The sequence below is a fragment of the Lepidothrix coronata genome, unplaced genomic scaffold (assembly GCF_001604755.1).
Source record: "Lepidothrix coronata isolate B3197 unplaced genomic scaffold, Lepidothrix_coronata-1.0 Scaffold237, whole genome shotgun sequence".
Taxonomy (NCBI): domain Eukaryota; kingdom Metazoa; phylum Chordata; class Aves; order Passeriformes; family Pipridae; genus Lepidothrix; species Lepidothrix coronata.
The window spans coordinates 319,217-338,864 of NW_016690417.1; the positions used below are offsets into that span (position 1 = coordinate 319,217).

General features: G+C 59.5%; 2 protein-coding genes across 3 annotated transcripts; one reads left to right on the forward strand and one right to left on the reverse strand.

Moving 5' to 3' along the window:
* Positions 1-1,601: 1,601 nt before the first annotated feature.
* C8G (complement component 8, gamma polypeptide) lies at positions 1,602-5,390 on the reverse strand. The gene is made up of 7 exons (XM_017834663.1): positions 5,169-5,390; positions 4,393-4,532; positions 3,616-3,686; positions 3,187-3,294; positions 2,780-2,881; positions 2,426-2,464; positions 1,602-1,904 (listed from the first exon to the last, which is right to left on the reverse strand). The coding sequence occupies exons 1-7, from the start codon at positions 5,304-5,306 to the stop codon at positions 1,891-1,893; spliced, it is 612 nt and encodes a 203-aa protein (XP_017690152.1). The 5' UTR covers positions 5,307-5,390; the 3' UTR covers positions 1,602-1,890.
* A 305-nt stretch (positions 5,391-5,695) lies between these two features.
* Positions 5,696-19,065, forward strand: FBXW5 (F-box and WD repeat domain containing 5). 2 transcript variants are annotated; one of them, XM_017834657.1, is made up of 9 exons: positions 5,696-5,723; positions 6,121-6,330; positions 8,570-8,727; positions 9,366-9,540; positions 10,829-10,977; positions 12,285-12,765; positions 15,301-15,448; positions 16,513-16,725; positions 17,178-19,065. In XM_017834657.1, exons 2-9 carry the CDS (start codon positions 6,141-6,143, stop codon positions 17,422-17,424), a joined length of 1,761 nt encoding a protein of 586 aa, XP_017690146.1. In that variant the 5' UTR covers positions 5,696-5,723; positions 6,121-6,140; the 3' UTR covers positions 17,425-19,065. The 2 variants fall into 2 exon arrangements, with proteins under 2 accessions (XP_017690146.1, XP_017690145.1); XM_017834656.1 differs by lacking the exon at positions 5,696-5,723 and having other exon boundaries at positions 6,022-6,330.
* Positions 19,066-19,648: the final 583 nt, after the last annotated feature.

A 19,648-nucleotide genomic window follows, 5' to 3' on the forward strand; every position in this document is an offset into this window, starting at 1 on the left:
TGAAAACAAAACAAAACAAAAGCTGAGCCAGGCAGGACTGAGCATCACAAGAGCCCGGCTGGGGCCCCGCATGCTGGGCTAGGACTCAGCCTCCCCAGGGGGCTCTCTCCATCGGGCACAGAGGTAGGGAGCACCCAGGGGTGTCACTGTCACCCAGCACTGCAGCAGGAACACAAAGTCCCCCCTGCTGCCTGGGTACCCCCAGCTCCCTGCCCAGGTGGCAGCAAAGGGTGCCTGATGGATACCTGGGTGGTGCCCACTCTCCCAGCTCTCCCGGGTGGGGCAAAGCTGGGAACCAGCCCAAGGACCTGGGTGGCAATGCTGGGTGCAAGCTCTGGAGCATGGGGGCAGGGGGGGCCATGTGGGGGCAAAGGGGACACTGACAGCAGCACGGCACAGGATAAGCAGAGCTGGGGGGTAGGATGGAGTATCCAGGCTGTGATCCCCACAGCGGCTGGACACAGACTCTTGGACACAACCTGGGTGTTAGCCCCCACCACAGAGAGATGGGATGGGACAGTGGGCATAGGGCGTGTGGGCTCCTTGGGAACCAGCCCAGCTCCCTAGGGCTCTCCCCTTGCCTCCCATTGCCCTGCCACAGTGCAGCCACCCTGGGGTGCAGGTGGGCACAGGGCAGAAAGTGAGCTGGATCCACCACACCAGGCTCTGCCAGCCTCAGGTGGTGGCCTGGGGGGGTCTAAGAGCATGGCTGGACACTGCTAACCTCCACGTGGGTGGTGGGAACAGGGCTGGCTCTGGGCACATCACGTGGCGTCCCTTACATAATTCCCTGGTAAACAACATGTGTTACCAGTTCCCGCTCCAATTGCAAAACACCAGTGCTGGGGGCAGAGGGCTGCTGCCTGTCCCAGGGGCTGTGGAGGGCTGGGACCCCCCACCTGCCTGCTGTGGGGATGCTCCCCGTCCCCTCCCGAAGCCAATGGCAATGGGCACCATTCGCCAGGCTCCACACAGGGAAGAGGGGTCCCACAAGGGGCTGCAGCTGGGGCTCTCCCCTAATTGCACCTCTGGTCCAAGCCCTGCCAGACCCCCCAGCCTGGCTTTCCAAGGGGTGCTGGCTCTATGGGCAGGGGTTCCCCTCGGGGAACGCGCTCCACAGGGCTGGGGCAGGGGAATGGGCTGTTTTCCTGCCCTGGAGGCCGTGGAGATGGGAAGGAGAAATGCTGCAGGGCTGAGATTTCCTCCTCTGGGGTCCCTGAGGGATATCCCACCTTGATGGGGGAAAAGGCAGATGCTGTGCTGGTCCCCAGTGCCCCCCAAGTCTGTGCCTCCCATGGTGCCAGGCATGGTGCTGTTGCCCTCAGTGCTGGGTGCTCCCTCGGCCCCAGCCAGCCAGACCCATGTGCCCCACATCCCAGGAACCACCACAACTCCTGCCTCGCTGTCCCATAGCTGGGACAGGGCTCAGGGAGAGGATGAGGGGGGTGTATGGAAGGGGGTTGCACGTCCTCCAACACCCCCTTGGGACCCTTCAGCTGGGAGCACATCTCCAACTCAGAATATTCCGTGATGCTGTGATTCCAGGGCACTGGCAGCCCAGGATGGAGGCAGCGCTGGCCTGGCTGGGGCAGACCAAGAGGTGACTGGCCTGGACAAAGGCTCTTCTCTGAGGTGTTTATTGGGGTGTTGCTGACTCCTGCAGGACACTGGTGCACAGAGCACAGGGGTGACACAAGCTGAGAGGGTGCAGGACCAGGATGGATGCAGCTGCCAGCACAGCTGGAGGCACTGGAGAGCCCCAGAGCTGGCTCCAGGACTGTGGTGCAGCAGAGGGGGATGAGCAAAGCACGGCTCAGACCCGCGTGGCCATGGGCAGCTAAATGAGGTGAGGGGTGAGCTCTGGGGAAACCCCGGCAACTCCATCTGCACCTACAGCTTTGTTTCTGGAAGGAAGAGAAGTGCTGAGGGGCTGGGGGGTGTCCAAGCCTAGAACCTGGCCTGGAGACTCACCTCTGCCTTCCCAAGCACCAATGACAAGTACTGGAGCTGTCTCCAGGGACCCAGCCCTCAGCCCAGGGTGTCCCTGTGCCAGGACACCTCATCCCAGACCATCCCGGGAAACACCAATATAGACCCATCAAGCCCAGTGTGAGCCATGTAGGGGTTAAACGGGGTTTGCTTTGCCAGGATGCACCTCATGCCCATCCTGGGTGACTCTGCCACCTCCTCACCCCACACAAGGGCACAGAGAGACCCTGTCCTGAGGGACGGTCTGGTATGGCTGCCCCCTGCCAGGCCAGTGCCCCCATGCTCCTGGGGCAGGACCACACAGCTGTGGTGTGGTGTGGGTCTGGCCCAGTGTGCCCAGCCCCCAGCCAGGACAGGCACGCCCCACTGGTGCCCAGTGTGGGGCCAAGCCTAGCACATGGGGGTCCCAGTGCACCACCCAGGATCCCCGACTCACCATCCAGGACATGAAACTCGTCTGCGGAGTCGCAAAACCCTGCAAGAGACAGAGCCTGAGGGGGTCACCCTCCCTGGGACCTGGCACCCCCCCACTCTGCACCCCTAGGACACTGTGAGGCACAGCCCTGGTCCTTGCATCTCTGCCCCTGGGGTGGCCACAGCATGAGGACAGACCCCACATGTGCCCCTGCTGTGGGTGACATGGGGCCATGAGCTGCTCAGACCCCTGGGGATGTACCTCCCCCTCCCCACAATGGAGGGGCTGGACCCCAGCCCCTGATGCTAGGCTCTGCCCCTGGGTGCAGCCACTGCCACGGGGTCCCCTGCTCCCCAGGGACCAGGTACCACTCACCGTAGGTGGGGAAGTAGTAGGTCACATCCTCACTGAGACCCACAGCCCTCACGTGCTTTTCAAACTTGTCCGCGACGGCGTCGCTGACCCGGCTGGTCCGTCCTGCATGGGGGGAGACACTGCCAGCGGCCTCGGGCCCTGCCTGGCCCTGTCCCAAAGCCCCCCATGTCCCTTCGCAAAGCTCAGGGCCCTGGGGGTCTTTCAGTTCACAGAAGTGGGTTTCTGGTTCCCCCCTTACCAGCTCCCCCTTCAGCCTTTGGGGACAATTGTCCAGCTGGGGAGTGACCCTCAGGAGACCCCATTCACATGTTTGGGTCCTCTGAGGCTCCGGCTGCCATCCCTTGAGCCCAGTATGGGTTTCCCACCCCTGTCCTTCACCTGCCACAAGCCCCTGAGCCTTGACCCACCATAGAGCTTGACAGAGACGCTATGGCCCTTCTGGTAATAGAGGATGGCAAAGCTGCTGGGGTCCATCTCACCCACCACCACATCCACCTTGCTGCTGTGCCCATGGCCTGAGAAGGACAGAGGAGAGTCCAGTGAGTCCTGGTTAACCCTGCTTAGCCCTGGCACCATGCAGGGCATTGTTTCATCATAAACCAGGTATACAAGGGGTGAAAATCAGGGCCAGAGTGGGGCAGCCCCACAGGCACCATTGCTCCCCCAGGAGGCACCAGCCCATGGCATCACCCGTGATGGTATCTGGCACCTAGAGATCCCAGTGGTAAGATACTGAGAGGGCATTGGGAAGAGGGACACTGGTACCAAAGCCCTGCCCAGAACAGCAGTGGGGGGCTCCAGCAGCTCCCCTGCCACCCCAGCCTGGTGTCCCTCACCCTTCAGCAGGAAGCGTCCAGGGGCCTGGGCAGGGAGGTAGCGCTGCCTGATTTCCCAGCACATCCCATCCCTGCACGGGAAGACAAAGAGATGTCAGCACAGGCTGGGGAGGATCCCCCCAGGTCTCTGAACGCCCTGCCTGCCAGGGCACACACGCTGTTTCCTTGGGACTTTGTTTTCTCCCCAGGGAAAGAGATGTCCCAGAGCCCTGTCAAGACATTGTGAGAGATACTGAGCCCCAAAACCTGCTGAGCTTGAGGGCGTCCCTGCCCCCTCCCTGCAGCACTGAGCCTGGTCAGCCCCTCAGGGCCCATCAGGCCAGGGGGAAGTGCCCACAGATGTGAAGATCCCTGTCTTTAGCTCTGCTGCCCCTGGGGTGGCCCCAAGAGCCAGTCCCAGGCTGGCCTGTGGAGGCACCGCGTGCCTCGGTTTCACCAGCCTGCCTGTCCCTAACCCTGAGCCCACCCCAGGCCAGTGGCTGGGGGTGGCAGGGTGACCATTGTGGCCAGGGCTTCTACTACAAAACTTCACAGAGGGGATCCCACCCACACTTTGCTCTGGGGCAGCTCTGTCCTCCTTGGAGCCAGAGGCCAGGGCACTAGCACTGCTCTGACTTGCCTGCAGTTCCCATTCCACCCAGCGTCCCCCGCCCCCATCCCAGGGCACCGGTCCTGCTGTGACCTACCTACAGCACCCCTGTTTCCTGCCTGTGGCCCCCCTGCCCACTGCTACTCACAGCTTCCTGAGGGTGCTGATGGCCAGGCTTTGCTACTCACAGCTTCCTGAGGGTGCTGATGGCCAGGCTTTGTCCGTCCAGGACGGTCACCATCACTGTCGTGGCCTCCAGCTGGTGGCTGTGCTCTGCCAGGTGGCTGCAGCGGGAGGCCACGCTGACCAGGAACCACCTCCCTGCGAGCTGCATGGCACAGGGGTGGCACCATCTACAGAGCCACCAGCTCAGGGTGCCCCCACTCACCCCGAGCACCCACTGTCCCCTCACTTGGCACCTCTGCCCACAGCCTGTCCCTTGGGGTGTCCCCAGGACACGACTGCCCTTTGTGATCGGGTGGGTGGGATGGCAGGGCAGAGAGAAGCCTGGCATGGGGATAGGCTGGGGGCTGTGTGGGGGTGTCTAAGGCACCTGCCCATGACTCACACTGCCCACAGGGCTGTGGGCACCCCCGTCCCACCCTGGGTGTGTGCTGGGTCTCACTTGATGCTGCAGTCTAAGCTCACCCCAAGCCTCAGAGCAACGGTGGCTGCACCCACAGCCGGGGTCTGTCTGGGGGAGCACGGGGGTCCCTCCGAGGCTCTGGCCCCCGCACCTGCCTCGTAGGCAGCCCTGCGGGCAGTGCTGGGGCTGAGCTGGGCTCTGCCACCCCTGCTGTGTACAGGGGGCAGGGGGGGCTTGAGCTGGGGGACGAGCTGGGAGGCTGAGTCTGGGGGGGCACTGAGGGTCAGCCCTGGAGGGGAACAGAGGGGAACGGGAGCCCCCACACTTCCTGCAGCCCCCCCCCCCCCCCCAGTGCGGGGTCCAGGCCCAAACCCTCACCTGGGGGAGGCTGAGCCCCTCCTGAGCCGCCACCTTGTCCAGCGGGCTCTGGGCAGGGGGCGGCCGCCGCCGCCTCGGCCGCTGCCCCCGCGCCGTGAGGAACAGCCCGAGGAGCAGGAGGGTGCGCAGGGCCGCCATGAGACGCTGTGCTGGGAGGTGGCGGGGCAGGCGGGTGCGGCCGGGGGGACAGGACAGGGGTCAGGGCCGGGGTCAGGACCGGAGGCAGTGCCCGCAGCGGGACCCGAGGGGGGGGCCGGGCACCGACCCCGGGGCCCGTCCCGGTGTGGGCGGAGCCTGTTCAGGCGGGGCGTGACAGGCCCGACGGGGCGGGGCCTGGCTCAGAGGCGTGGCCTGGTCAGGCCGGGCGGGGCAGCTCTGCCGCTGCGGGAGCGATCATGCCGCGCTCGGCTCGCTACACCTGGCGCACGGCGGGGAGCTCTATGCTCGATCTGTCGGGGCTGCGGCGGGACGAGGCGCCCTGATTGGCGGGCGGGGGCGCGCCCGGAGCGGCGGCCGGAAGTTGGGGGACGGGGCGGGGGCAGTGGAGCTGCCGAGGTGCGGAGGGGGACCGGGAACACGGGGAATACTGGGAACGGGGGGGCGGGGACAGCGGGAACGGCACGGGGGGACTGGGAACACCGGGAATACTGGGAACGGGGACACAGCGGGAACGGCACGGGGGGAACGGGAATACCGAGAACAGGGGGGAACGGGGACAGCGGGAACGGCACAGGGGGACCGGGGATACCGGGAACGGGGACACAGCGGGAACGGCACGGGGGGAACGGGAATACCGGGAACGGGGACACAGCGGGAACGGCACGGGGGGAACGGGATACCGAGAACAGGGGGGAACGGGGATCCCGGGAACAGGGAATACCGGGCACGGCACGGGCGGGCCGAGGGCCTCTGCGGTCCCCGTCCCCTGACCCCGCGCCCCGCTCGGCCCCAGCGCGGCGGCAGAATGACACGATGGCCGCGGGCGGGCCCCGGCTGCCGGACACCGTCCTGTTCGAGATCTTCCTGTACCTGGACCACGCCGACGTGCTCTCGGTGGGGCTCGTGTGCCAGCAGTGGCGCGCCGTGGCCCGCGACGAATTCCTGTGGAAGGAGCTGTTCTACCGCTACTACCGCGTGTCCCGGGACGTGCCGCGGCACCCGGGTGAGCGGGGGGCACCTACCCTGAGCCGGGAGGGACACTGCGCCCCCCCGCCCGTGGTGGGGCGGTGGAGCCCCCCGAACCGTCCCCTCAGCTCTGCCACTGTGCTCCGAGCTGGGCTGTGCACGGGAGGGGCTCTGGGGCTCCCCAGACCCTTCAGAAATGGGGTCAGAGGGCTGAAAATGCTTCCCTTTCCTTCCCTTTCACAGAAAGGAGGTGTCTGGGCTCTCTAGGCAGCTGCTCTCAGTGGCTGCAGCCCAGAGAGATCCCAGGAGCAATAGTGGGTCACCACACATTGCTGCATCCCAGCTGGCCTGGGGTGTGTGGAACCACTGCTGGCTTGGCCTCACCAGGACCTTGCAGCCCCCAGCTGGACTGGGCACTGCCACAGCAACACTGGCTGCCCAGGGCTGTGCAGGGGGGCGTGTGGCCCTGTGATGGCACTGAGGGCACATGCTGAGGCAGCAGCTGCCCCACTGTGCCAGGGCAGGTGGGGCTCGATCTGGGCTCACAGCAGGAACTGAGGGAGCCCCACATGGCCATCCCTGTCCAAGCTGTCAGAGGGCTCCAGGGTGGCAGCCATGTTGTCACAGCTCTGCTCCCTCTGAGCATCCAGTGCTGGAAGCAGTCGGTGCAGTCTGGAAGGGTGGCTGCACTGTCACACGCTGGGACAGGCCTTGGGGACCTGCCAGCAGGAACCCCCGCTGCCGAGGGCAGTTTCTTTCAGAGCCCAAGCAGCCTGTTCCCAGTATGCTGCAGGGGGCTCCCAGCAGTGGCTGAGGGAATTGGGTCCTGGATCGGGAGTTGCAGTGGCTACAGAAGAAATGCCAGGAAATACAGGAAGAAATGCCAAGGATCAAGCAGCAGCAGCCCATCTCCCTGCACCAGGAACACCAGAGCAGAAGGGCTCTAGGGAGAGGTGGGATGTGGATGGGATGACTCAGGCTGCATGACTTCACTCCTGCAGACCTTGGGAGTTCTGTGGGGCTTAGGACATTCTCTTTAGGGTTTATCTGAGACTCTTTGACTAGCCTTGTTCCCTCCCAGCCTCCTAGAGCTGGTTAGTCAGCTGCCAGCCCTGTTGTTGAGCACTAATTAGGATGGAGCAGTTGGTGTAGCTCAGTAACGTATTCAGGCACCTCCCTGGCTGCTGGAGCTATAGGCACCCTCCATGAGGCAGCAGGACAGGGACAGCTGGCAGGCCTGGGAAGGGAGTTTGGTGAATACCTCTGCCAGCTTGCTTGCACTGGGCAGCTCCACGGTTGGGGGAATGGTATCCAGTGGGTCTGTGAGAGGAAAGGTTGGGGTTGCTTGGCCAGGTGGGGCCTGTCCAGGCTGTTTCCCAGCCACATGGGCTGGGCCCAGGAGGTTCAGAGGAGCCTGAAGTGCCCAGGCTGCGAGCAGCAGTGGCATGTGCTGGTATCAGCTGGTCCCTTCCTCTAGGACCAGGTGCCTCCCAGGCTGCAGCACGTTCCAAAAAATCCTTCAGTCCTGTTCAGTGTCACTAGGAAAGTTGGCCCTTATCCATATACATGCCTAATCCTCTTTGCTTCTTTGGGATTTGCTGCTGCAAGAAGTTTGTAGGCTGCCTGGCCGGGCCCTTCGTTAAAAATCTTTATTTGTCTCTTCACTGGCTGTCAGTGGGACTGCTGCTGTGAGTGTACCCCAGGCTGTGCTGCTGCAGGGCTCCTTCTCTCCTGGCATGCTCTGTCCAGCTCCCATTCTTCTCTCTCGTTCTTTCAAGTCTCTTATCTCATGGAGATGTTTTTTTTTCTGCTCCCAGACCCTTTCTAGAACTGTCTTAATTCTGCATTAGACAAGACAGAGATAATCAATGCGGAGCTGGGTATGGTGAGAAGCAGCTTCCCTTCCTGGTTGGTTTGATTGTGCTGGAGCATGTCTCCCTTTGGAGGACTGTTTTATCCTGGGCAAGGTTTTGGTCTGACAGCCAGCAGCTCTGCCCTGGCTGTTTCAGCAGAGTCTGTGCTGGTTTCGATGGTGTGATGTGGAGCTGTGTGGGTACTGGCAGAAAGGCTTTTTTTGGGGGGGGTTAGGGAAGGTACTGAGGAAAATGGTGAGTGCTGGTAACTCAGCTGCAGCCATGGGTTGGTGCCCCAGCAGAGCTCCTGGCATTGCTCACAGGAGCTAGGATTGGTTTATTAAAGACTGATGCCGTGTTTAGCCCAGCTCTGTGCTTCCCTCCGCTCACACTCCTATCCCGTGTCCCTGCTCTGTGTTGCAGCTGCTGTCTCCTGGTATGATGAGTTCCAGAGGCTCTACGACACCATCCCTTGTGTGGAGGTGCAGGCCCTGAAGGAGCACAGTGACCAGGTTTTGCACCTCAGCTTCTCGCACTCTGGCTGCCTGTTTGCATCCTGCTCCAAAGACTGCACAGTCAAGGTAAAGTGGCAGGTGCCCTGCCCAGCCCTTCCAGATGCGGTTTCAGTGGGACTTAGCCCTGAGAGCAGCCTTTGGGAAGGTTGTGGAGAGGAGAGGTTTGACCAGATGTCCCTGGACTCAGGCTGGCTCCTGCAGATGCTGAGCTGTTCTCAAAGCCACAGAACTAATGACTCTTGCAAATGTAGCCTTGAGGGCTGTGGATTCCAGCTCCAGCCCATTTGTGTGGAGGTAGCCAAAGTGCCTGCCTGGTGCTTTCTAGGTGCAAATCAGTGCCCTGTTGTGACCTGGGTCTGACAAAGAGTGGGGAGATAATGATCCACTGCAATAGATGTCTTGCATAAGTGGTTGTCCTGGGAGAAATCTCTCTGAACATGTTGGAAACCCAGCTGCGACAGCAACAATTACTACCTGAACGCCCTCTCTGACCAATGGAGCAACAGTTCTCCATTTAGCCCCTCCAAATTTTCTGTCAGGGAAATGGGGAGTTCTAACAGGAATATGGGGACTGGGAGGCAGTTAAATGGGGTTTGTGATATTGTTTGTTTTTCATGTCCTGGTGAGTGCTGGCAGAACAGATAAAGTGGAACCACTCTCAGGCTTCTCAGCAGTTTCCTGCCTGTTTGTCCATTTCTCTGTAGGTCTGGAGCAATGAACTGGACATCTCCCTGCAGCACAGCTCCAACATGAGACCATACAACTGGAGCTACACCCAGTTCTCCCAGTTCAACTCTGATGACTCCCTTCTGCTGGTATCTGGTGTCTTTGTGGGGCCTCACAACTCCTCCTCAGGGGAGATCGCTGTGATCAGCATGGGTAAGTGCTGCCTTCACAAGGGCTCCCAGGAGGGGTGAGTGCTGGGTGCTGGGCTTCCCTTCTTCTTGGGGTGTGCAGTGGCCTTCACCTCAGCTTGTCCTGACACCCAACACCTGAACTAAAGGGTTCCAATCACAGTTTTGGAGGGGAAGCCTTACAGACAGCCTGAACTCTGCTCAGGTCACCACGACAGCACCTCAAGGCAGCGTGGCTTGTATTTACCCTCACTTAACTTCTGTCCTACGTGACAGTCTGGCAAGGGTTATCCACCTTACTTGTTGTCTTGAAGCTCCTATTTCTGTCTCATGTGGTGCTAGGCATAGAACCATAGAACCCCAGAACAGTTTGGGTTGGAAGGGACCTTAAAGTTCATCTTGTTCCACCCCCTGCCATGGGCAGGGACACATTCCACTATCCCGGGTTGCTCCAAGACTTTTCCAACCTGGCTTTGAACACTTCTAGGGATGGGGCAGCCACAGCTTCTCTGGACAACCTATGCCAGGGCCTCACCACCCTCACAGGGAAGAATTTTTTCCCAATATCCCATCTGCCCTCTGTCAGTGTGAAGCCATTCCCCCTTGGCCAGTCCCTCCAGCCCTTGTCCAAAGTCCCTCCCCAGCTCTCTCGGAGCTTTTTTAGGCACTGGAAGGGGTTCTAAGGTCTGCCTGGAGTCTTCTCTTCTCCAGGCTGAACACCACCAGCTCTTTCAGCCTGTCTCCAGAGCAGAGCAGAGGTGCTGGATACAGCCCTCAGACCATCTTTTTGGGGCCCTAGTTCCACCCTTAAGTCTCACATGGCTTTCTGAGGGGCTGTCACCTGAGCCTCTTTCACCTCTTCTGCTGCAGCCCTGTGCATGTGGCTAATCCCCGCTGAATTATCTCTCACCATCTCTGTGCCGAAGTCCCACTGTGCCAGGAATCAGGAGTGCACAGCTGCCTTGCTGGGAAAGGCCCTGAGCACTGGGAGTAGGAGTGAAATTCCATGTGTGGTTAACTCATTCTTGTCCCCTGGGCCCCGCTCAGGGAAAGGCTGGGAGGTTGGACTGCTCTCTGCTCTGGCTCTGTCAGGCTGCCCTGTTGTTTTGGTTTCCCTTGTCAAGGTCTCATCACACATCTCTCTAGAAAAGAGAAATAATGTGTCTCCTTAGCAGTGGCTTGAAGCTGGATGGAGGTTAGCAGTGCTGCCTCAGTGCTTGTCCTGCAGAGACCTGTCCTGTAGACAGGCCCTGTTTCTCCAGGGCCCTTGCTGGGAGTCATCGCCTCACACTCATGTTTCCCCTCTCTTCCAGAGAACTTCACACTACTTTCCAGGGTGAGGAATAAACCCTATGATGTGTTTGGCTGCTGGCTGAATGAAACCAACTTGATCTCAGGCAATCTGCATCGGATTGGGCGCATAACCTCCTGCTCAGTGCTGTGGCTGAACAATGCTTTCCAGGTGAGCTGCCTTCCTTCCAGCTCCACAGGCAGTGCAGCTTCCTGCTGGCTCCTGGGGGAGGAAAAGCTGCAGGGAAGGATGGCCCAATCCTCCTGTCATCCCTGTTTGTCTCCTCTGACTTGTCCTCAGGATCCTGAGCTCAAGGCAACCCTTGCATGAGGCTTCTCCACGCTTGGTGTCATGGATTTCCACTGTAATATTCTGACTCTGCCCTCAGATCCCATTAACTCTTGCCCCATTAATTAGGCTGAGGACTTGACTGCAGTGCCCCAGAACATGCATTGCCTAACAGCAGGGCTGCTAAGGTCCTTGGTAGTCTGAAGCTTGGCCTGGGATGGCTGTAGCCTGGCATGTGTCCTAACAATGGCCTTTCTCCCACTTGGTTGCTCAGGATATTTTTCCTGGGAGCTGGAGCAGCCTGAGCTGATCTCAGCCCTGCCTGGTCTTGCTGAGGTTTCTCAGGCCAGGTACTGTCTCTGATGCCATGGTGAGACCTGGAGAGCCATGTGTGCTGGCCTTAGACTGCTTGTTTATTCCCTGGCACTTGGGAGTCGTGTTCCTCTTCCATGTTTGCCCTCTATCTCAGTGTCACAGCTGCATGTCCCCATTTTTTGTGTTTGTAACGTGGTGCTGACCCCATGTGAAATCTTCTGGTAGCAGAGACTCTTCCTACAGCCACATCTCCATGCTGCACTGACCATACAGCATTAGCCCTTCCATCCCTGAGAGGCCAAGAAGGTCCTTGCCCATGATGGGGGTGTGGGAGTGCAGATGCAGGCTGGGAGCAGTGAGGCAGGGAGGGACCTGCTGCGTCCTGCTGCGGGCTACAGACATACTCCAGGAGCACGGGGGTCCTGTGCCACTGCTGCTGTGAGCCAGAGGGATCCTACTTCATGCCTTTTGCAGAGGCCTTGTCCTGAAATCCTTGTAGATTATAGAATGTAGAGTATCCTGAGTTGTTAGGGACCCACAAGGATTGAGTCCAACTCCTGGCCCTGCACTGTAAAGCACCGGTTAGCACCAGCTGATGACCTCAGGCTGGGATGGCAGCAGGGCTGCCCAGCCTCTGTGCTTCCCAGCTCCACTGTTGCCTGCCTGCAGGAATGTTTTGCCTCAATATGTCTCCATCCAGGAGAGGAAGGAGCTCAGCAGAGCTGGCAAGCCTCGAGCCAGTTCTTGTGCCAGTGCTCCACATGCAGTGTGAAAGGGTCAGTGGTGGCTGGTGTCCCTTCTCTGGCTCAGGTCTTGGTTTGAACTGTGGGAGTGATGTGGGGTGGTTCCTGCTTACTTCTCCCCTCTGCCTGTAGGGCATCGAGTCTGAGAATGTGAATGTAGTGAAGAGACTTTTCAAAATCCAGAACCTGAATGCCAGCACCATCCGGACCGTGATGGTGGCTGACTGCAGCCGATATGATTCCCCGGACCTGCTCCTGGACTACGAGGAGCAGCTCGCTGCTTCCTCCACCTGCCCAGTCTTTGATCTTGGCAGTGACAGCGAGGAAGAAGAGGCCAAGCCCAAGCAGCCTCCAGAGCCAGCCGTACAGGAATTGCCGGATGCCGGGGGTGTGCCGGCAGAGGACGGGCTGCAGCAGTTCTTTGATGATATCATGGGGGTCCACATGAGGCCTGCCATGACTGACACAGAGCTGGAGACAAAGGTGGCCGAGCTGTTTGTGCGTAACAGAACTAAACCACCTGAGCCAAACCTGCTCCCCACGGACAGCAGTAGCAAGACTAAGTACTTAATCTTCACCACAGGATGCCTCACCTACTCTCCACACCAAATAGGTAAGGCTGGGGCTGAGCCCGGGGCAGTTGGCCAGCCTGGGGGCATGGGCTGCAGCTGGGCTCTAGATTTGGGTCCGGAAAAGACCTGGTCTCTCTGCTGCCTGTTTGTGAGGCATGAGCTGCAGTTTGCTCAAGGTTCTGAAGGGGGTTCCACCTCACAAGCACTTGCCTGAGGGTTGTTTTGTTGCTGTCAGGATGACAGGTGGCCAAAGTCATGTTGAGGGCTGAGCAGAAGATCAAGAAGGAGCTTGTGGTTTAAGGACACCAGCCACTAGCTGGTGCAGGGGGAGAGTGGCGCTTGCCCTGGGAGAGGTGTGTGGAGGGACCTTGGTCCTGTTCTCATGTGGGGGTGGAGAGGGCATCAAGGGAAGACTGGTCTGAGCAGTGTGGAGTTCATGTGCATGTTGCTTGTGCAGTGCCCCCAGCTCTGGGTGTCAGTGCCCTGCCTGCCCCTGCCCCTTGCCTGCCTCCCCTCTGCCCAGTGTGGAACCACCCTCACATGGGCTTTCAGCCTCAGTGAGGCACTTGGGCACCCCTGCCCTGGGACTAGGGGGTTTCACAGGGGGTTATTCACTGCCCCAGCCAGTGTTTCTGTGATGAGCGATGCCAGGCAGCTTGCAGCCTCCTTGCTCAGTGGGGTACAACGGACTGTGGGTGCAGCATGTGTCAGGCAGTGCCATTGCTGGGGACCTTGTCCTAGGTTAAGATGTCCCTTTCTCATCTGGGGTGCTCCTGTTGAGGCACCAGGACTAGCAGAGCCTGAATTTACAGAAAATCAGCACAGTGGAGAGCAGGAACAGGTAGTCTGGCTGCTTTCCAAAGAGACCCTAAAGCTGGCAGAGAGGTAAAAAGGACCAGAAATGTAGGGAAGGAGAGAGCTGCTCCCAGGCAAGACTCCTGCGAAACCACAGTTTTAGTTCCTTTCACTGCACAGTTCCAGTCTTGCTTCCCTGCTGCAGTCTCTTGACCTTCCTGTGACTTGGTCCCACACCAGCACCACCCAGTAAGGTGGGGGAAGGCAGTTTACAGAGCTGTAGACAACTTGGAGAAGAGTCACTTGGTCTTTGCCTACTTCGGTTGGGAACATGGCTTGGACTGAGTGAACTCTGCTCCATGCTTCTGCTCCCTGGGCTGAGCTAGGGCTGCACTCAGATCCCCTGGGCTGAGCCGAGGCTGCCACACACTGAGGCAGAGCCTTTGGGCTCCCGAATTCCTGTGTAGGCTCCCAAATTCCCACTCAGCCTCCCAGGGCCAAGGGATTTGTTTGATACCTTTGAACTCTGTGACTCCCTGGCTGGTGGCCAGCGCCCGCAGCACAGGCTGCTGCTCACAGGGCTGGACGCTGGCTCGGCTCCTGGCCCGCCATGAGTCACTTCAGTGTCATTTGGCCCTTGGTTTGTGTGCTCTGGTGCGCCTGCTCTGTGCCCCCAGGACCTGAAGGAGCTCGCTCTGTGCTCACCTCCCATGCTGCTGCTGGCACACAGCCCTGTTCCGGCCCGAGGTCCTTGAGCTCCCATTCCTTGTGCTGGTGGCAAGCTGAGCAGCTTGTCCTGCTAACTCATGTGTGTCTGAGTTTGGAACTGGGAGTGTGGTGCTGTGGAAGGGAGGATGAAGATGCTGGTGAGCAGTGCCAGTGGGGTGGAAGAACACTGGTACTGTCCTGAAGGCCCTGGGCTGCCCAGGCTCAGAGACAGGGATGCTGGGAATGGCCTTTGACTTGAGGTACAGTGGTGTGTCACTCCTGTCTTGTTGCACTGCAGGAGAGGGCTAAAATCAAGGGTACTGTCAGCAATTCCCTCAGAGGGCTGATGAGATGGGCCAAGCCATCTTCTAGCTCCTCCTGGACCTGCTGAGGATGAAGGCTGTGTGTACCCAGGAGCTGCTGAGGCTCACAAGGGTCCTCCAGGAAGCTGTTGGAGATGGTTTGTGTTTGGGACTTCTGGCAAACAGAGCTGGAAAGGGACTGGGCTTGACCCATCTCATGTGTCTCCTTTAGTCAGGAAGTTCAGAAGCTACAAAGCACTTGAGCACAGTTTCGGTTTAAGCGTCTGTTCTTGGAGCTTTCTGGGACTGACTTGCGCTTGGCAACATTAGGAGAAAACTCTGCCCCAGCCAGTGCATATGCTGGGCTTCTCCAGGCCAGATACTGCAGGAATGAGCCTGACCCGAGGATTCATTTAGGAGAAAAACCTTTCTGCAACAAGTGTGTCTCCTGGGCCAGCACAGCTTCCTTGTGCTTTGGAGCTGGGCTGGGGCGAGGTGTGGCTGTACCCACAGGTGCCGGGCATCTCCCTGTCTGGGGTTGGATGTGCCAGTGTGTCACTCACAGGTGGAGTCCTGACCCAAAGCCCACTTGGAGAGCTGAAGGAGCCTGACCAGGACAGCAGCCCTGTCCCAGTCCTCAACCAGCGAGCTGGTTCTCCCTTCTTAGCAGCACCAAGGGAAGTCCCTTCCCGAAACCTGGGGACTCCCCCAGCCCTGCTGCCTGCTGGCAGTGGCCTGTGGAACCACCTCCCTCTTCTCTCTGTCCCACAGGGATTAAAAGGATCCTGCCCCATCAGATGACAACCGCTGGGCCGGTGCTGGGGGAGGAGAGGCGCTCGGATGAGTTCTTTGACTCCCTGGATCACGTCATTGACATCCATGGGCACATCATTGGCATGGGCCTGTCCCCTGACCACCGGTAAGCGTGGGGGGCTTCAGCCACTGCCAGGGTGGGCAAGAGGTGCTCCTGCGCTCTGTGGGGTGACCAGGAGAAGAAATGACTGTGGTGGATGGAACAGGTGCCTGCTGATCCTGGCGCTGAAGGTGTGTTGTTACCACTGAGCATCACTGCTGGTTGCAGCAGGAATGTGTTCCTGAGCCAGCTCAGGACAGGGTCAGGCCTTGTGAGAGGGGAGGACCTGCCCACACAAATGTGTCTTATTCCTTAGGCAGATCGTCTGTAGAATCCTAGGATAGTTTGGGTTGGAAGGGAGCTTAAAAACCATCTAGACCCCACCCCTTTGGCATGGGCAGGGACACCTTCTACTACACCAGGTTGCTCCAAGCCTTATCTAACCTACCCTTGGACACTTCCAGGAATGGGGCAGCCACAGCTTCTCTGAGCAACCTGTGCCAGGGCCTCACCACAGTCTCTGGGAAGAGTTTCTTCCCAATATCCCATCTAGCCCTGCCCTCTGGCAGTTTGAAGCCCATTCCCCCTTGTCCTGTCATTTGAGGCCCTTGCCCGAAGTCTCTCTCCAGCTCTCCTGAAGCCCCTTTAGGCACTGGAAGGAGCTCTGAGGTCTCCCTGGAGCCTTCTCTTCTCCAGGCTGAGCACCCCCAGCTCTCCCAGCCTGTCTCCAGGGCAGAGGGGCTCCAGCCCTCAGAGAATCTCCATGGCCTCCTCTGAACTTGCTCCATCAGCTCCATGCCCTTCCTTTGTTGGGGGCCCCAGAGCTGGAGGCAGCACTGCAGGTGGGGTCTCACCTGAGCGGAGCAGAGGGGCAGAATCCTCTCCCTGTACTTGCCCACAAGATACCCCCATCCATCCTTAAAGATAGGTTTAATGGGATTAGAGAGGCGTGACCTGACCCCTAGAGCCACCTCCCAGGTGTGGTTGTCCTTTCCAAACATGGCTAGGAGCGTTTCAGCGCCTGTTCCCCTGTTTCAGCCTGGACTGCAGGCTCAGTCAGTGCCTGCCGTGCCAAGGGCTCTGTGAGCTCTGTGGCGCGGTGCAGGTGACCCCTCCCTGCCCTCCCCAAGGTACCTGTACGTGAACAGCCGGGCCTGGCCGCGGGACTGCGTCATCTCCGACCCGATGCAGCCTCCCCCCATCGCTGAGGAGATCGACCTGCACGTGTTCGACCTGAAGACGATGAAGGAGGTGAAGCGAGCCCTGCGTGCGCACCGGGCCTACACACCCAACGAGGAGTGCTTCTTCATCTTCCTGGACGTCAGCAGGGACTTTGTGGCGAGGTGTGTGGCAAGTGGGTAGGCAGGATCCTGACCCTGCATCCGCAAGGGTCTGAGGCCATTGTTGCAGGACAGCTGGAGTGAGCAGGACACTCCTGTGTGTTGGGAGCAGGGCAGGGAATGGAGTTGGATAGAGCAGAAGGACTGAATTGGAGGATGCTGATAAAGGCTGTCTGCCCTGCTCCTGCCGTAAATCTCTGGGGAAAGGGTAAATCTGGGGTTGTGGTGTGTTTGGTGGTGGGTGGCAAATGCCCTTCTCAGGGCCTGCAGGTGTTGTGGGGGCCCTGGATTCCGGAGGGAGCTGCCTGCGCAGGGTGAAGCTCTGGAGGCGGGGCCTGGAGCACCCTCTGCCCCCATCCCCACGGCAGGATGGGAGTGGCAGTGGCAGAGTGTTGGGGCTGCCGGGCTGACGCCCTGACCAGTGTGACGCCCTGACTGGTGTCTCTCTGCCACAGCGGGGCAGAGGATCGACACGGCTACATCTGGGACCGGCACTACAACATCTGCCTGGCCAAGCTGCAGCATGACAACGTGGTGAACTCGGTGGCATTCAGCCCGGTGGAGCAGGAGCTGCTGCTGACAGCCAGTGATGACACCACCATCAAGGTGTGGCGGTCCCCGAGGGCTGTGCGCATCCGGCAGGCCAGGAGGCCCCGGCCCCGGAAATTGCTCTTCTCCTGGCTCATGAACCAGAAAAGCTGAACCCAGGTACACCTGCTCCTGCAGCTTCCTCACTGCAGCACCTCCTCCGGAGCTCTCAGAGCCCTGAGCCCTGCACAGAGATGAGCTCTGGGCACACAAATCCCATGGCTGAGCCAGGAGGAGCCCCAGCAGTGGGAATTGCCTCCTCCTTGGAGCATCTGCTTCAAAGACAGAACATAAGAGCCGAGGGGCCTATTCTGGGCCCATCGGGCAGCAGCTGAGCTGGTCACTGCAAGGTGGGCTCCCCACAGCTTCTCACCAGCACTGCTGCTTGGGCACAGTTCTCTGGGTGAGCTCTGGGCTTGGAGGACACTGAGGCACGTCCAGCGTGGGTCTGTGTGAGGTTGGGATGTGGCTGGCCCTGCCGGGAGCCGCCGGCTGCAGAGTGCTTGGCAGGAGCCGTGGTGCAGCTGCACTGCCCGACTTTAACATAGGTGTTTTATTGTGTGTTTGTCCAAAACCTCCATGGGCAACTCATCTGACTGCTGAGGAATGCTGAGGGCCTCCTCCCCATGGTGCCTCTTCCTAGGAGGTGGCAGGAATTGGGGGGCAGTGAGAGGATGGAGGGGAGGCAGGGCTGGGGGCCTGGCTGGCCTCCACTGCCTGTTGATGCCTCGTTGGGAACTGCGTGTTTATATTGCCAGTTTCGAAACTCGGGAGCGGGGAGGGCTGGTGGTAACATGGTGCTGGCTTTGCCTCTGTCTTCCTCTGCTGAGTAGCACTTCAGTAAGCTATGGATCAATGAACGTATTTATTGTGAGGGATCTGCTGTCCCATTCTGGGGCACCCGTGAGGATGGCTGGTGGGGCTTGTTGTCACCTCCCTCCCATGCTACCCAAGTTATGGCACTTTAGCTTCTCTTGGTAAGTTCTCTGTGAATAGGTGTAGGCACCCACAGGTGCTGCAGGTATTCATTCACCTGCAGGTGATGGGGACGGAGTCCTCCTGCCTGCAGTGACAGCTGAATAAGCTCCCTGTCCCTGGGGCTGACCCGCTGTGGGTGGGGGCTCAGCTCCCCTAGGATCCTGAGGTTGGTGGGGCTGGTGACTTTGAGTGATTATGGACTCAGTGGTGTTCACTGTCTGTCCCTGAAGCTTCTCTCCCCATAGCAGGTACCCAAATGTCGGAGTCTGAAATGAAGCTCCTAATCTTGACCTGGCCTAGCCAGGGCTCCCAGGAGCTGCTGTCACTCCTGATAGTGGGGCTGGGAAGAAGCTGCAGCCCAGGCAAGGAGAGGTGTTTCAGGGCCCCCCTTGGGAGCCCCCCGCACAGCCTGGGGTTACAGATAGACCTCACAGAGGTGGCAGCTCCTGTCATGATGGCACTGATGGCTTTAGCAGTCCCTGCAGCAGGAGGGTTGGCAGCCACATTCTGCTGTGCCCCAGCTTCTTCCAAAACCCCCGTACTCAGGTTTTCTGTCATGAATCAAGGGGTTCCTTCCTCTGTGTGTGTGTGTGCACGCACAGGCTCCACATCCCGCTCTGTGCAGTCACACAGTGAAGGAACAGCCTTTCCCTTCTCCTCTCCCAACTGTGAACTCTCCACCCATGGCTTGGTGCAGCAGCGAGTGAGGCACCAAGGGGTTGTTTGTACTGAGTTTTGCTCTTCACTCTGGCATTGAATAAATACTCTGCTAAAGCATCTCTGCAATGTGAGCTTGTTTTTTGGAGTGCCGCTCTGCTGAGGCAGAACTGAGGCCAGGACTGTCACAGGGCTGGGCTGGGGCACTGCAGGAACTGCTGTTCAGCTTGTGGTTACCTGCCCTGGGTGAGGGAGTGCAGGCAGAGAGCTGTGAGAGGCAGGGAATTGCCCAAATCTCCTCTGCCCTCAGGGAGGAGGATGGAACAGCCCAGGGGAAGGGCAGCAGCAGTCCCTGGCAGCCTTGGGAATGCTCTTCTCTGTCAGGGCTGAGCATTGCAGGCTCCAGAACAGGCCAGGGGATGGATTCCTCCTGGATTTACATTTTTTTCCAAGCACTAACAGGCATGGAGCAGGTAAGCGGAGAGCCCTGTTATTGCTGGTTGGCATTCCTGTGCCACAGCAGCATCCTGAGCTGCAATGCCACTGACCCCTCACAGCCCTTTGCTTATTCCTGGTGCAGCAGTAGCCACTATGAAATGGAGCTGGGGGTTCCCAGGAGGGGACAGACCCCCATGGGTGTCCCTTCTGTTTGTCTCTTCTACACACAGTGAGTAGAGGCCACCAGGCTGCTGCTCCCCACACA